General features: G+C 42.6%; 2 protein-coding genes across 2 annotated transcripts in view; one reads left to right on the forward strand and one right to left on the reverse strand.

Moving 5' to 3' along the window:
* DBF4B (DBF4B-CDC7 kinase regulatory subunit) overlaps nt 1–2,205 on the reverse strand; it is a 68,574-nt gene extending 66,369 nt beyond the window's left edge. The window contains exon 1 of the mRNA XM_055387914.2: nt 2,061–2,205. Within this exon, the coding sequence (XP_055243889.1) occupies nt 2,061–2,071 (11 nt within the window). The 5' untranslated portion in view covers nt 2,072–2,205. The remainder of the gene's footprint in view (nt 1–2,060) is intronic.
* On the forward strand, nt 1,652–14,628 carry CCDC43 (coiled-coil domain containing 43). The gene is made up of 5 exons (XM_004041577.5): nt 1,652–2,475; nt 8,098–8,185; nt 9,935–10,070; nt 11,418–11,476; nt 13,018–14,628. The coding sequence occupies exons 1-5, from the start codon at nt 2,038–2,040 to the stop codon at nt 13,203–13,205; spliced, it is 909 nt and encodes a 302-aa protein (XP_004041625.4). The 5' UTR covers nt 1,652–2,037; the 3' UTR covers nt 13,206–14,628.
* Nucleotides 14,629–16,252: the final 1,624 nt, after the last annotated feature.

Genomic DNA, 16,252 nt, shown 5'->3' on the forward strand with positions numbered 1-16,252 from the left:
TAGAAAGAATAACTGAGGACTTGAAAAAGAGGCAAGCCTTTGGAGGCTGACTCTGGCCTCTGACTCTGTTAGTGTCACATTCTATCTAACTCAGCGAGCACACAGAAGCCACGCAACTAAAATTCACACTGTGCCATATTTCTTACATTTGTATCTGTGCCATGCATTTAGTGTCCATTCATTTACATAATCCCAATGCCACTAAGGGTAGACCTCTGCAATAAGAGGAACTCTGCAAGGTATACAAACTCCTTTCCTTCTTTTTTTGTTGTTATCCCCTGAATATCTTCTATTTGAACCCTGTAGCTCAAGCCATACATGACTCTCTGGAGGCCCCCTAGTAAGCCTTTGAATTCACAGTTCCCCTGCATCTGGATCTACCCCCTTTTTCCCTCCAGTCCCTTTATGTAAAGAACTCCTACCATTCTTCAAGAAAGTTCAAGCATCATCTCCACTGGGAAGCCTTCCTGGATTTCCTATGACCCTCTCCCCACCTGCTTCCAACTCCACTCCAACAGGTAAAGTTAACTCAATCTTCTAGGCATCCTACTGCAACCTCCGCTAGACAAAGCTCCATTAAAACATTTATATCACTATATTGTCATCATTTGTTCAAACATGTCTGTTCCTAATGGATTAAAAACCCCTGAGGACACATATTTTGTGACATTCATTTTTGTGTTTTCAGTGCCAGCAACAATGCCATACTGAAGGTACTCAGTACATATTTGAGGAAGGAGTTAGCCAGGACCTTGCCAGCTTCCTCTGCACTTCAGCTAAAGCCAACCAAATTCTTGGGTAATTCATTCCAGCCCAGAGCCAGGTGTTTTGACGTCAGCTGAAGCTCTCATAACTCTGCCAAAGAAGAGTTCTTGCCACTGGTTAGGCGCCCTCTAGTTGTGTGACTCTCTCCATATCTGTCTCCTTATCTTTAGTGTTTTTTGTTTGTTTGTTTGTTTGTTTTTGAGATGGAGTCTCACTGTCGCTCAGGCTGGAGTGCAGTGGCGCGATCTTGGCTCACTGCAACCTCTGCCTTCCGGGTTCAAGCGATTCTTAGTAGCTGGGATTACAGGCCCGCGCCACCACACCTGGCTTTTGTTGTTGTTGTTGTTTGTTTTGAGACGGAATTTCGCTCTTGTTGCCCAGGCTGGAGTGCAATGGCACGATCTCTGCTCACCGCAACCTCCGCCTCCTGGGTTCAAGCGATTCTCCTGCCTCAGCCTCCCACGTAGCTGGGATTACAGGCATGTCCCACCACGCCCGGCTAATTTTGTATTTTTAGTAGAGACGGGGTTTCTCCATTTTGGTTAGGCTAGTCTCGAACTCCCGACCTCAGGTGAGCTGCCCACTTTGGCCTTCCAAAGTGCTGGGATTACGGGAGTGAGCCACCGTGCCCGGCCTTATTTTTGTATTTTTACTAGAGACGGGGTTTCACCATGTTGGCCAGGCTGGTCTCGAACTCCTGACCTCAGGTGATCCACCCGCCTCGGCTTCCCAAACTGTTGGGATTACAGGCGTGAGACATGGCGCCCGGCCTGTCTCCTTATCTTTAAAATGTGGACAATAAAAACATCTCCCCACAGGGCTGTAGGGAGGATTACAAGAGATAATGCATGAAAAGCTTTTGGCACAGTGCCTAGCAGAGGGTGGGGTAGGCTTCTCAAAGAATAGTCCCGTGCACGCGTTGAATCAATGAGTGGAAAAAATAACTTGAGGTTGCCTGTTTATTTACTGAGTGCCTACCATGGAATCAGGGAAGGTTTTCTGCAACCTTTACTTTGACAGGGAAGGGCTTGTACAGGTGAAGGTGGTAGTCGTCGGTAGCGACGACGAGGGTATTCCAGGCTGTCAGGAGGTTCTTGCCAGACAGCTGTGTGGGAGTGGGCGGCCAGCATCCCCCGAAAGCGCGGGGAAGGCAGCTCGGTCGGGTGGAGGAAGCGATGGAATGAATCCACGCTGAGCTCCAGTCCTGGGTAGTTATTAGCCGCGTGACTTTGGCCAAATTACTGCACCTCTCTCAACTTCCCGAACTGTAGAATGAGTCTGTTAAGAATACTCACATGCCAAGCATCTTGTGAGAGTACGCGACCGCACGTATGCGAAGACGCGCTTCATCTAGAAAGCACAAAACTCTCCAGCCGGCCGACACGGCTGCGCTCTTTGCACTTACGGGCCTGGACTCCCTCTTCAGGCATGCGCGGTGGACCTGCGGCGCGGCCCGTCAGGCACTGCGGTAGGCGCCCTAGGGGCTTGCAGGACCCTGACCCCAAGATGGCGGCGCCCAGCGAAGTGGCCGCGGTAGCCCTTGGCGAAGGCGATGGCGGAGGCGGCGGCTTTGGCTCCTGGCTGGACGGACGGTTGGAGGCACTGGGAGTGGACCGAGCCGTTTATGGAGCCTACATCTTGGGTATCCTGCAGGAGGAGGAGGAAGAAGAGAAGCTGGACGCTCTGCAGGGGATCCTCTCTGCTTTCCTGGTGAGTAGCCTGGACACATTCCTTCAGCCTCTGGCCGGCATCTGAGGAACTGTCAGTACTTTGCACCCTCCCTCCCCTACCGGGTATCCCAGAGGCTCAGTGGTCTCACCTGGGAGAGGTATACTCCTCTGATATCTGGGCGGCGGGGGAAGGAGGTTGCTCCCCAACCAGGTGTGGGAAGCCTGAAAGCTGCAGGTACACAGAGAGGAAGGGCTTTCTCGTATTCTTGGGGACAAGGCCCTCTCCGATGCTTGTGAGTGAGCCGAGGAGGGTTCTTCCGAAGGCATTGAAATGTCAGAATGGGAATGTTATCATAAATATCTGACGACCAATTCCATTTCCATCCGTTTACAGTGTTCACTGGGGGTATTAAAATGCTCTTGGGAGGTCTGTGCCTATTACAAGGCAGTTCCCCGGGCTGTCCCATGACAGAAGCCTGCAGGAAGTGCCCTTTTGATTCTTATATGGATGTAGGAGTCCATAAAAGGTAAGCTGGTGGTAGAAGTCTTTTCATGCCCACGCAGAACTGAAGCAAACGTCGTGCTTGATCCATTACAGTATTTACAGTAATCATTGGTGGTGGGAAGGAGGGTATGAGAGAGATCAGAGCTTTAACGAAGAGAGATAAACTTAGTCCTTAGCCTGTTAGAAGCAAGGTATTCAGAAATGTGTACTTTAAGCTATGTTTACATAGTAAGTCACCCAGATGTCCACTTTTTCAACCTGATCATTTCTGCTGCCTTCATCTTCACTTCCCACACCTCCAACATACACACTTATTAGACTGGTTATTACAGATTAAATTGGTTGTAGGTGCTACCTGTGGCTGTCTAACAAATTGTTTCCTTTTAAATACAAGCTTAAAAATAAAATTTACTTGAATCATCACTAAATGCTGTAGAAGCTAGAGTTGTCTCTGCATTCATGGATTAGAGGAGATCCTGGATACCTGACTGCTACTGTGAGAGCCACCTGTCTGTCCATCAAAGGCTTTATCCTCTGGCATTTATTACAATGGACAGGTTAGGAAAATGGGTTCTTTGTTATTCTCAAAACCAATTTTGAAAGGCTAGTAATAGAGAGAATCAAAATGTACCATGAGGTGGGGCACAGTGGCTCATGTTTGTAATCTCACCACTTTGGGAGGCTGAGGCGGGAGGATTGCTTGAGGCCAAGAGTTCCACACCACACTGGGCAACATAGCAAGACCCTGTCTCTACAAAAAAATTTAAAAAATTAGCCGGGTATGGTGGCGCATACCTGTAGTCCCAGCTACTCAGAAGTCTGAAGTGGGAGGATCACTTGAGCCTAGGAGGCTGTGGCTGCAGTGAGCTGTGATTGTGCCACTGCACTCCAGCTTGGGTGACAGAGTGACCCTGTCTCAAAGAAAAAAAAATTAGTATAAATATATATAGATATAAATGTACATATTCATATCTCATTTTTTTAAAAGGGTAGAAGGCAGAAACATTTTCAAATCCAAAAGTGTTTTGTGAAAGCGGAAACAAGTGCTAGGAAAAAATCACTCACATTTGGTGGAAGCAGTTCATAGACTGGGTACATGGTTGAAATATAACACTAGTGCAGCTGTCCCAGATTCTTCTGGCAGTAACCCATTTGAGTTCCAGAGCCTCTTCTGGCAAGATTGGCTTATAAATGGGAAAACTTTAACACAGCCTGTGAGGAAGCTCGGAAGTTCACTGGAAATACAAGACAGTGGAATCAATTCTTTTTTTGGACCACAACATTACAGATTATAGGGAGAAAGAGTAGGAGGCAAGCAATTTAAGGTAGTTTTTATTTACAGCTGGGAAGTTTCTAAACACTCCATGAAGCTGTTGAAATAACTTTGAGACTTCTTGGTACCAGCTTCTTGATCAGTCCATCATTATTTGGAGCTGTTTCTGTTGATAAAGGTAGACATTAGTTTGCCTTTTTTTTTTTTTAAGAGAGTCTCGCTCTGTTATAGTAATGTGATCATAACTCTGTAGCCTTGAACGACTGGACTCAAGCAATCCCCTCTCATCAGCCTCCCAAGTAGCTAGGACTACAGGCACCTGCCATCACATATCATGCCTGGCTAACTTTTTTTTTTATGTTTTATGTTTTATTTTTTGAGACAGAGTCTCACTCTGTCACCCAGGCTGGAGTGCAGTAGCAAAATCTCGGCTCACTGTAACCTCTGCCTCCTGGGTTCAGGTGATTCTCAGCCTCCCGAGTAGCTGGGATTACAGGCATATGCCACCATGCCTGGCTAATTTTTATATTTTTAGTAGAGATGGGGTTTCACCATGTTGACCAGGCTGGTCTCAAACTCCTGACCTCAAGTGATCCACCCATCTCAGTCTCTCAAAGTGCTGGGACTATAGGCGTGAGCCACCACACCCAGCCATGCCTGGCTAATTAAAAAAAAAATTTTTTTTTTGTAGAGACAGGGTTTTGCCATGTTGCTCAGGGTGGTCTTATGCTCCTGGGCTCAAGACATCCTCCTGTCTTGGCCTCCCAAAGTGCTGAGATTACAGATGTGAGCCTCTGTGCCTGACTTGGGCTAGGATTTAATATGAGGAATTAAGAAGTTTGTTAGGAATAATCTGAGGTAAAATTCAAGAACAGTGGCATATAGTTAGGAGCAAATAACAGTAAACAAAAACTTCCTATCATCCTTCTCTTCAATAGTACTTGCATTGGTTGATTGATTTATCAAATTTTTATTGATGGATTACCGTATGCCAGGCACCACCCTAAGTGCTTGGGGCACTTCAAAGAATAAAACAGACAGAAATTCCTGCCCTCATGCGGTTACATTCTAGCATGGAAAAGCATCACTAGTAAATTATATAGTATGTTACAAAGTGATAAGTGCCAGGGAAAAAGGAGCATTGTAAGTAGGATAAACTTTCCTCTTAGTGCCTTGAACATAGCAGGCACCTTCTGTATAAATAAATGAAGGAATGGATGATTGAACTACATTGATTTGGATGAGGAGACTGAGGAAATAAACCACTTTGTCCTCTTAAGAGTTCCCGTTCTCTTTTGCCTCTCTGCTGCTCCTTTTCCTGCCATTCTTTTTCTTTTGGTGGGGGATTTTAAAAGAGCTGTACCACTTTCTCATCCTTTTTTCTTTTTCTGTTCCTTTGCTTTTCTTGCTGGTGGGGGTTGGGGGAAACCCATGAACTATTGAAACTCTGGACCAAGGAAGTTCTGTGTGTCTAGCATATATGCTAAAAGGCTGCAAGGTAGAGGAAGAAATCCTTTGCTGGGTACAAAATAAGGATATACATAATAAGTCTGTGTTCTGACTCTTCACTTTTCTTTGGGAGATGGTATATATAATGGTTAAGAACATGGGCTCGGCTGGGCGCGGTGGCTTACGCCTGTAATCCCGGCACTTTGGGAGGCCAAGGCAGGCGGATCACGAGGTCAGGAGATCGAAACCATCCTGGCTAACATGGTGAAACCCCGTCTCTACTAAAAATACAAAAAATTAGCTGGGTGTGGTGGCGGGCGCCTGTAGTCCCAGCTGCTCGGGAGGCTGAGGCAGGATAATGGCGTGAACCCAGGAGGCAGAGCTTGCATTGAGCCGAGATCGCGCCACTGCACTCCAGCCTGGGCAACAGCGCGAGACTCCGTCTCAAAAAAAAAAAAAAAAAAAAAGAACATGGGCTCTAAGCCAAACTGCTGGGGTTCAAATTGTGTTTAATCCATTATTACTTGTAAGACCTTGGGCAAGGTAATTAACCTCTGTGCTTTGGTTTCCTCTTCTATAAATTGAGAGTAAAATAGTACTTAATGGCATTATTTTAATAATTGAGAGTTCTCATGTAAAGCTTTTAGAGCAGTGCCTGGCACATGGTAAATGCTTAATAAATGTGAATGCTGACAGCTTGCCCTGAGAGGTAGAACGTGAAGGTGGGGAATGCAGCCGTAATGAAGATGGAGGGAAGTGCTCGTGTTTATTAGATGCTTGTTCTTTGACAAGTAGGGTAGGCATTTATATACATTTTCATTTATCCTCAGTAAAATTCTGGGAGGATGTGAGATCAGAAAGTTAAGAAGCTTCCTCACAGATCTGGGATTTGAACTTAAGTATCTCTAACACTAAAGACAAGATTTTTGTTATATCATGCTGAGGAGGGAGATTGGTTGGTATGCAGAATATGTATGCTTCTCTAAAATGGACAACGGGATGGTTGGACAAGAGACCATTTCGTCATGTATCTCCTCTTTATTATGTGTCACCAAGCTAATGGATATGATCTAGCATGAAAGTTGATAACCTTAGGGAAGGTTCTGAATTGTATACATCAGCCAAGGAATATTTCACAGAGGAGTTTTGACTTAGGGAACAGGTTTTTGCTCCAAAAGAATTGGGGGAGGTGGATGGGAAAAGGGAAGATTGTTGATCAAAGGGTACAAAATTGCAGTTAGACAGAAGGAATATACTTTAGTGATCTGTTGCATAGAGTGGTGACTATAATAAGTAATAATCGGCTGGATGTGGTGGCCCAGGCCTGTAATCCCAACACTTTGGGGGGCCAAGATGGGAGGATTGCTTGAGGTCAGGAGCTGGAGACCAGCCTGGGTAAGATAGTGAGACCCCATCTTTTAAAAAAAACAACAAACTCAATTAGCCAGGTGTGGTAGTACATGCTTGCAGTCCTAGCTACTTGAGAGGCTGAGGCGGGAGGATTGCTTGAGCCCGGGAGTTTGAGGTTACAGTGAGCTGTGATTGCACCACTACACTCCAGCCTGGGTAACAGAGTGAGACCCTGTCTCTAAAAAGTAATAATAATAAATAAATAATAATGCATTGTATACTTCAAAATTACTAAAAGAGTACATTTTAAATGTTTTCTTTCTTTCTTTCTTTTTTTTTTTTTTTTTTTGAGACAATTTCTCTCCCCTCTCCCAGGCTGGAGTGCAGTGGCGTGATCTCGGCTCACCACAACCTCTGCCTCCTGGGTTCAAGTTATTCTTGTGCCTCAGCCTCCCGAGTACTGTGATTACAGGCGTGTGCCACCACACCCGGCTAATTTTTGTGTTTTTAGTAGAGACGGGGTTTCAGCATGTTGGCCAGGCTGGTCTTGAACTCCCAGCTTCAAGTGATCCGCCCTCCTCAGCCTCCCAAAGTGCTGGGATTACAGGCGTAAGCCACTGCACCCAGCCTTAAATGTTTTCATCACCAAAAAAATGAGAAATATGTGAGGTGATAGATTTGTTAATTAGCTTGATTTAATTATTCTACAATGTGAACATATATTGAGACATCACAGGGTACCCTACATATATATAATATATACAGTTATTATTTGTCAATTAAAAATAAAATAAATATTTTAAGAGAGAATGAGGAAGGCTGCCCTGAGTTGGTATGAATCTTCCCTTGGAGCTTATCAGGATGGAGTGGCTGTTCTTGATGTAGGAGGTGTGGGTTCTGGGACACACAAGCAGGATTAATTCTGTGTCCAGAGCCTCAGAAAAGAAACATACTCTATTGTGGCTCCCAGACCCTTCCATAATTTCACAGCATGGAGAGCTGTGCTTTCTTCATAGGCTTTTTTGAGGTTACTATTGTTTTTGAGGGCTCCCTCAGGAAATTAATTGGTCTGCTTTTCCAACTAGGAAGAAGATTCCCTCCTTAATATCTGCAAGGAGATTGTGGAACGATGGTCAGAAACTCAGAATGTTGTCACCAAAGTGAAAAAAGAAGGTAGAGTCAGAGTTTCTATGTTTAACTTCCTGAGCCTTTTCCGGCAGCCTTGACTGTATAGCTGTTAGGAAGAGATCTTTTCATTTTCCCCTTGGATGCTCATTTTCCCGAAGATAGTGTACACTGGCAAACACACCCAACAGCCTGTGTTAACTTTACTGAACGTTGGCTTCCTTTTCTTTTTTTGCATTTTTCCATTTCGACTGACCACAGTTTTCTTCATTGTGGTTTTTTACTTTTTCTTTTTCATCATCTTTCCACTGCTTCTTGTAGATTTGCATTGCAGATATGGAGTCAACTATATTTTTACCACTTCCTACTTTTTTCATGTTGTCTTTTTTTTTGAGACAGAGTCTTGCTGTGTCACCCAGGCTGGAGTGCAGTGGCGTAATCTTGGCTCACTGTAACTGCTGCCTCCCAGATTCAAGTGATTCTTGTGCCTCAGCCTCGTGAGTAGCTGGGACTACAGGCTCATGTCACCATTCCTGGCTAATTTTTGTGTTTTTAATAGAGATGGGGATTTCACCATGTTGACCAGGCTGGTCTCGAACTCCTGACCTCATGTGATCTGCCCACCTCAGCCTCCCAAAGTGCTGGGATTACAGGCATGAGCTACAGCACCCTGCCTCATGTTGTCATTTCATAACACAAATTATGGTTGGTATTTGGCTTTATTCAGCTAAACACTTTACCCTTTAAAATGGAAGAGAAATGGGTGAATATACCCACCACTAGGATGGTAAATTAGCTACAGAAAACTCAAATCATAAAAGCCAAATTTGGAAAGATTCTGAACTCTGTACACTGTTGGTTCTCAGTTTTGGCTGTATATTAGAATCACTTAATGTACCTGGGTTGGGGCCCAGGCGTTTGTATTTTTTAAAAGCTCCTGTAGGTGATTCTAATGTGCAACCAAGTGTGAGAACTACTATTTTACACCATTGTTTCCTTTTCTTGAGACTGGAGAACTTACTAATTGATTTTATTTTATACCATGGCAAAATATTCTTTTTTTTTTTTTTTTGAGACAGAGTTTCGCTCTGTCGCCCAGGCTGGAGTGCAGTGGCATGATCTCGGCTTACTGCAAGCTCCGCCTCCCCGGGTTCATGCCATTCTCCTGCCTCAGCCTCCTGAGTAGCTGGGACTACAGGCGCCCGTCACCACGCCTGGCTAATTTTTATATTTTTAGTAGAGACGGGGTTTCACTGTGTTAGCCAGGATGGTCTCGATCTCCGATCTCCTGACCTCATGATCCACCTGCCTTGGCCTCCCAAAGTGTTGGGATTACAGGCGTGAGCCACCGCGCCTGGCCAAAATATTCTTAATCTAAGAATTCCACCTGTCATAATCAGAAACATAAACAGGACCAGCTTAAGTTGATTTTAGATTCCTGCTTAGGTTTTTGGGATGCCATGGGGAGGAAGTTGAGTGTTCAGAGGCTTAGTTTTCTGTGGTTCTAATGCAGTGCTTTTCAACCTTTTTTTTTTTTTTTTTCTAAGGCAGCAGAACTTCAGTATATAAAACAAGTAAAATCAGGGCTGCTCTGATTGAAGATGGATACAAAGCTTGGCCTGCATGGCCTTTCCTTTCCTTTCTCAATGGCCCCCGAGCCATGTCCTTTGAACTGCCGGGCTCTAAGGAGGCAGCAGATGCCAATGTCTTTAGTACAAGTGCTGCCTATGTGGACTAGTGGTTCAGTGAGCTTGTTCGCTCTCATACAACCTTGTTCTTCCTTCCACCACCTCCCAGATGAAGTACAGGCCATTGCCACCCTAATTGAGAAGCAGGCACAAATCGTAGTAAAGCCAAGGATGGTGTCAGAAGAGGAGAAGCAGAGAAAAGCTGCCCTCCTGGCCCAGTATGCTGATGTGACAGATGAAGAGGAATATCCTTTCTGGAGTCTCGGCACCATTCCCTAAAGCTCAAGCCAGACATATTTGTGGGTTTACAGTGACCTTTGGCAAGTTGCTAATCCCCCTCTATAGCTTAATTTTCCCCTCTAAAATGGCAGTAATCTATGGCCCTTTGTGGATATGCGGAGTGATATTGGATTAGTTGATACTGGACTTATATTTTTCAATACATAATCAGTATATTCCTGAAAACTTTGGTGTAAAACAAATAATGTCTTAATAGTCCATTTATATTATGCTTTCAGAAAATACAATATAGCTGTAATACTTTATATTTGTATAATACTTTTCTATACAGTGTACTATAAAGTATAATCCATCTTTATGTTCTTTCCCAGTCAATAAGGAAACTGAGACACCAACAGATGAATGGGTGATCAGAGGCATTCAGAAGATTAGTGGCAAAACCAGGACTAGAACCTGGGTATTTTTGGGTGAAAGATTCTCTAAATTTAGAGCAGTTTGCATCTTTTCTTTCTTATGTGACCAGGTAGTTAAAAGTAAGGCTGAACCTCCAAAGCAATACCAGAATAATTCTGGACAGAGTCTCGCTTCGTCGCTTAGGCTGGAGTGCAGTGGCACAATCTCGGCTCACTGCAACCTCTGCCTCCCGGGTTCAAGCCATTCTCCTGCCTCAGCCTCCCGAGTAGCTGGGACTATAGGCACGTGCCACCACGCCCAGCTAATTTTTCGTATTTTTAGTAGAGACAGGGTTTCACCATGTTAGCCAGGCTGGTCTCGATCTGACCTCATGATCTGCCTGCCTCACCCTCCCAAAGTGCTGGGATTACAAGCGTGAGCCACCACGCCTGGCCTCTCTTCTAATTTTTTTTTTTACGAGTTTTCTTGCCAGGGTTGGCAGAGCTATGGTTCCGGTGACATAATTTCTCATCTTGGGCTAGAAAAGGACTTTTAAAGCAGTGGTTCTCCTGGAGGACTTGTTAAAACACAGATTGCTGGGCTTCACCCACAATTTAGTAGGTCCCAAGAATGTGTATTTCTAATATATTCCTGGGGGTTTTGTGAACCACACTTTGAGAACCACTGTTTAAAGGTCATCTGGCTTCCAGGTAATGTGGCAAATCCACCCAGACCAACTTAAGTTTCTTTTCAGCCTCCAAGAAAAGGATCTTATAGAAGATATATCAATCTTTCCAAAGTTGAGGTTTCCAAAGATGAATCTCCTGGGTTTATCGCCATATCCCTGAGAATGTGCTCCCTCCATTCAGTGTGCTTTTCCTACTTACCAGTCTATTGAATGTTTTCTAATGTTAGGTTGGGATGTTGTTTTCCATCTGACTTTCCTTAACATCACTTACTGAAGCAGATGAGAAGGATGATTCAGGTGCTACCACAATGAACATTGGTTCTGACAAACGTATCCTTCTGGGTCCCTCCCTATGTGTTTCTCCATAGAGTCCTCTTGAGATCAGTTTTTATTTTGCTGTCATTGCTGGCGGCTCCCCTTTACCTTCAGGAACTCATGTCATGCTAACATTGGGAGCCCTATTCCTAGGACAGCCCTAGATAGTCAGTTTAGCAAGAACTTTCCCCAGAGAAAACAAGTTAACAAGTACTGTAAAGGGATTAGTTTGGAGGAAAGATTTCTAAGGGAAAAATAAAAATCTATACTCTGAGTTGCCCAGCATTAGGGAGAAAATTAAAATAATATTGAGGTCAGGCATGATGGCTTACACCTGTAGTCCTGGCACTTTAGGAAGCCGAGATAGGTGGATCGTTTGAGCCCAGGAGTTTGAGACCAGCCTGGGCAACATGGCAAAACCCTGTCTCTACTAAAAAAAATACAAAACACTAGCCAGGTGTGGTGGCATGTGCCTATAGTCATAGTCCCAGATACTCAGGAGGCTGAGGTGGGAGAATCACCTGAGCCCAGGAAGTCAAGGCTGCAGTGAGCCGAGATCTTGCCACTGCACTCTGGCCTGGGATATGAGAGTGAGACTGTGTCTCAAAAAATAATAAAATAATGTTGAAATTTTCTCTTTTTCCTCAAAAACCTTATAATTTGTCAGAGAATACAAACACCAAACACTTTTTTTTTTCTTTTTTTTGGGACAGAGTCTTGCTCTGTTGCCCAAGCTGGAGTGCAGTGGTGCGATCTCGGCTCACTGCAGCCTCCGCCTCCTGGGTTAAAGTGATTCTCCTGCCTTAGCCTCCCGAGTAGCTGGGACTACAGGTGTGTGTGCCACCATGCCTGGCTAATTTTTTGTATTTTTAATAGAGACGGGGTTTCACCTGTTAGCCAGGATGGTCTCGATCTCCTGACCTCATGATCTACCTGCCTCAGTCTCCCAAGTGCTGGGATTACAGGCATGAGCCACTGCGCCCAGCCTAAACTCATTTTCTATCTCTTATAAATTCAGTGTGTATGGTTATTAGAATGTGGTTTTCACTTCAGCTTTAGTAGTCTAGGAACAAAAGCAAATTGATAAAGTTTAATAAGGTTAAACATCTTATTTAACTCTTTTAAGGCATTTTAACAGAGCCAAGTACATAAACATTTAGTCAGTTACATTACTACTCTGTTCACCAAAACTAGCCTAGATTCTCTAATATTCTGCCATTGAATGATATAAGTACTTATTCTAGAATGAAATTTCATTTTGATGAAATATCTTGTTTTCTTATTTTTTTGTTTCTTTGGTAAAATATTTTAAAATTCAGATTTAGGTAAATCTGAATAAGAGTTTTATTCCAAAGGACATTTTAAAACTTTTGTAATATAGCTTTAGGATTTCTCTGTTAGACCAAGGATAAACATAAGGGTTTTTTTAAAAAAACCAGGAATAGATAAAGACCATTCAGGACTCAGCAGGTGGAGAGAGGATAAGTAGAATGAGGAAAGGCAGCAGTAGGTGTGATCTGTGTGACCTGTACCCTAATCCCTTAACTCACCTGTAGTTCTGTTCCGAAACACCAATGTGGAAGATGTCCTTAATGCCCGAAAACTGGAGCGAGACTCACTTCGGGATGAATCCCAAAGGAAGAAGGAACAGGACAAGCTGCAGAGGGAGAGAGACAAACTAGCCAAGCAGGAGCGCAAGGAAAAGGAAAAAAAAAGGACACAGAGAGGGGAGCGAAAGCGATAACCTTGGCCTGCTCTATTCTTTCCCCCCATGAACTTATCAAAGGGAGAACTGGTTGTGTATTTAAGAGAAATGAGAGTGCATTGCAAAGTAGTTTCCCAAGGCATTTCCCCTATTGTTTACATGGTCAAAAGGAAAATCAAAATCACTTCTAATTACAAAATGTGCTATGTTTTGGTGGGGTGGGCAATCAGATTATTATAGTTGATGACTGTACTAAAGATCTGGAATGGGGGCCACCTTTATATTTTAATACTCAAGTCCTGTGCTCCTTTTGGTCACTTTAAAAAGTCTTCCCTCACCTTGGATAAATAGGAGGATTCAGAAAGCTAACAGTTTTCATTCTGAAGGAGCAGAAACATAATCAATCCCTCCCTGAGATAAAATGTGGGCATGCACATTGCTTTGGAGTCAGTATTCAGCTGTAAGTGTAGTATTGTTTTATGGCTGAAATAGAAAGCTAATGAAGAGGCCTACCTGGATCCAGATTTTATGTTAACATGGCAGCAAAACTAGGAAAATGGGAAGAAATTACTTGCGGGGTGTTCTAGATCTGATTTTTTTTTTTTTTTTTGAAAGTTTCAGCCTATGGGAGGAAAAGAGGTATCTTTTAAAATAGAGATAGTTACATATTTTTCCTCATCTAGGCTGTGTCACTATTGGGTGCAAGGATATCATTGTTGGCTAGATTCATTTTGTATAATCATGTATCCTCTTGAGTGCTGGTAGAGATTTTAATCCTGATTTTTCCATAAAACATGAGTATTAAGAAATAATTCCTGGTTTGGAGAAACTGGAGAAATCACCCTTTTAAGGAAGAAACACTGGAAATTTCTGCTAACACCGAGATATTTAAGAGTGTACATAGTAGGTGCTCAACAAATTTATTGAATGAATGAGTGAATGGAAAAACTGGGAGAGTCAAAAGTGAGCAGAAGCTCTCCATTTCTACTTCTGTCACAAACCACATTAAATTGTAAATAAGGCCCTTCTCCACTTGACTTCAGGCAGCAGATTGTCTAGAAGCCTAAGGACAGCAATTTCTCTGACAAGACAAAGTAGATATTTTATACCAGGGTTTGGCAAACTACTGCCCACTGGCCGAATTTGGCCCAGTCTGTTTTTGTATGGTGCAAACTAAAAATGATTTTTACATTTTTAAAGAGTTATAAAAGAAAAAAATATGTGGTCTGTAAAATCTAAAATATTTACTACCTGGCCTGTTGGAGGAAAGGTTTGCCAATCTCTGTTTTATACCATTAACTATGAGATTAACAAAAACTTTTACCTTTGTGCAGAAGGTTAAAAAAAAAAAAACATGGTTAAGGAAAAGGAGACATGTTACCTCTTCATACACTCCTATAACCGTGGCATTGCAAAAAATAAAAATAACCACCTTTAAAAAAATAAATCTTATTTAAATTGCTGTCTTCTGACTTATTTTGATTGCTTCTATGTACCCATGGAAATGCAATACGTGTGAGTAGTTACTTAGGAATGTGTTGATTTTTATTTTATGCTTTGTTTTGATTAGCCCTGTAACTTATATTCCACTAGTGGAAGCTCTTCCTGGAATCCATAAATTCTCTTTCTCAATTTTCCTTTTTGTGAAGTAGGAATTAGATCAGAAAGATTAGCATGTTTTTTGGAACATCAGGAAATTGGCTTAGAGGTCCTTACTATTACAGTCTTAGTCCTTTATGTGGTGGTAGCGATAGGGTATGATAGAGCCTATTTTAATTTAGTAATCCTTATTTTGGGATTTTGGGTTGTTCTCACCTTGATTTTTGTCACTGAAGGAGTCAGGTTATATCCACGGTCCCCTGAAGGGTACTTGTTTCAATTTGTTAGTAGTCAGTTCTTTCTTCTGGGACTCTACTATGTATGTCACAGTTAAGTATACTCTCAAACTAATGCTTAAACAGAAAAAAGAGGATCAGCTCATTAGGCTTTGAGTTTAGTTATCCACTTGACTCAGGTGCTAATAAATCCTTTACGTCTAAAACGTTCAGTATTGCAAAGGGCATATTTTTTTTGTTTGTTTTTTGAGACGGATCACTCTGTCACCCAGGCTGGAGTGCAGTGGCGCCATGTTGGCTCACTGCAACCTCCACCTTGTGGGTTCAAGTGATTCTCCTGCCTCCCCCTCCCAAGTAGCTGAGACTACAGGCGAGTGCCACCACACCCAGCTAATTTTTTGTATTTTTAGTAGAGATGGGGTTTCACCGTGTTAGCCAGGATGGTCTCCATCTCCTGACCTCGTAATCCACCCGCCTCAGCCTCCCAAAGTGCTGGGATTACAGGCGTGGTCCACCGGCGCCCAGCTGCAAAGGGCAAATTTTAAACAACCATATCTTCTATGGTAAGATTGAGTTTTAGGCCAGATTTTGGATTTCAGTCATAAATTCTCAACCCTCTAAAACTTTATAATAGCAGAATATTCAAGTGAGAAGGACACTGATAACAACTCAAGGTAATTTTGCTTTTTCCATTAAAAAGAATGAGTACACCAAGTTCTTTCAGATTAGAAATGGCGGGAGCATCAGTTTTATCAGTTTCACTGCAAATTTTGTAAAAGTTTTATAATGTTTTCATAGGTTGTAATTCAGAAGTACAATGTTTTATAGTTTGTAATTCAGAAATACAAGTACATAAGAACCATCTGTTAGAGGATATGCCACTGAAAGGGACAACCAACTAATTTAAAAATTATCTATTGGGTGATATGATTAACAATATTTCAAAGAATTTTTTAAGTGTTTGATTCTTATTAACGGACTGGTATTTCATTTCTGACCAGTATCATGTAAAAGCTTCCCTAAAATTTTTATTCTGGTTTACATGGATTAGCATAAAGATAGAGCAAAAATTTCATCTTTGAAGGAGATCTGGTTAGATCCATGGATATCTGAATGGCATTGATTTATAAACCAACATTATTACTTGTGTGTTAATAATAAAATCTAAAACTTAGTATAAGTTCTTAAATGAAATTCATTTGACTTTCTCATATGAGTGACTCTTAAGGTTAGAAACTAATATAAATTTAG

This window comes from Gorilla gorilla, chromosome 4 (genome assembly GCF_029281585.2).
Source record: "Gorilla gorilla gorilla isolate KB3781 chromosome 4, NHGRI_mGorGor1-v2.1_pri, whole genome shotgun sequence".
Taxonomy (NCBI): domain Eukaryota; kingdom Metazoa; phylum Chordata; class Mammalia; order Primates; family Hominidae; genus Gorilla; species Gorilla gorilla.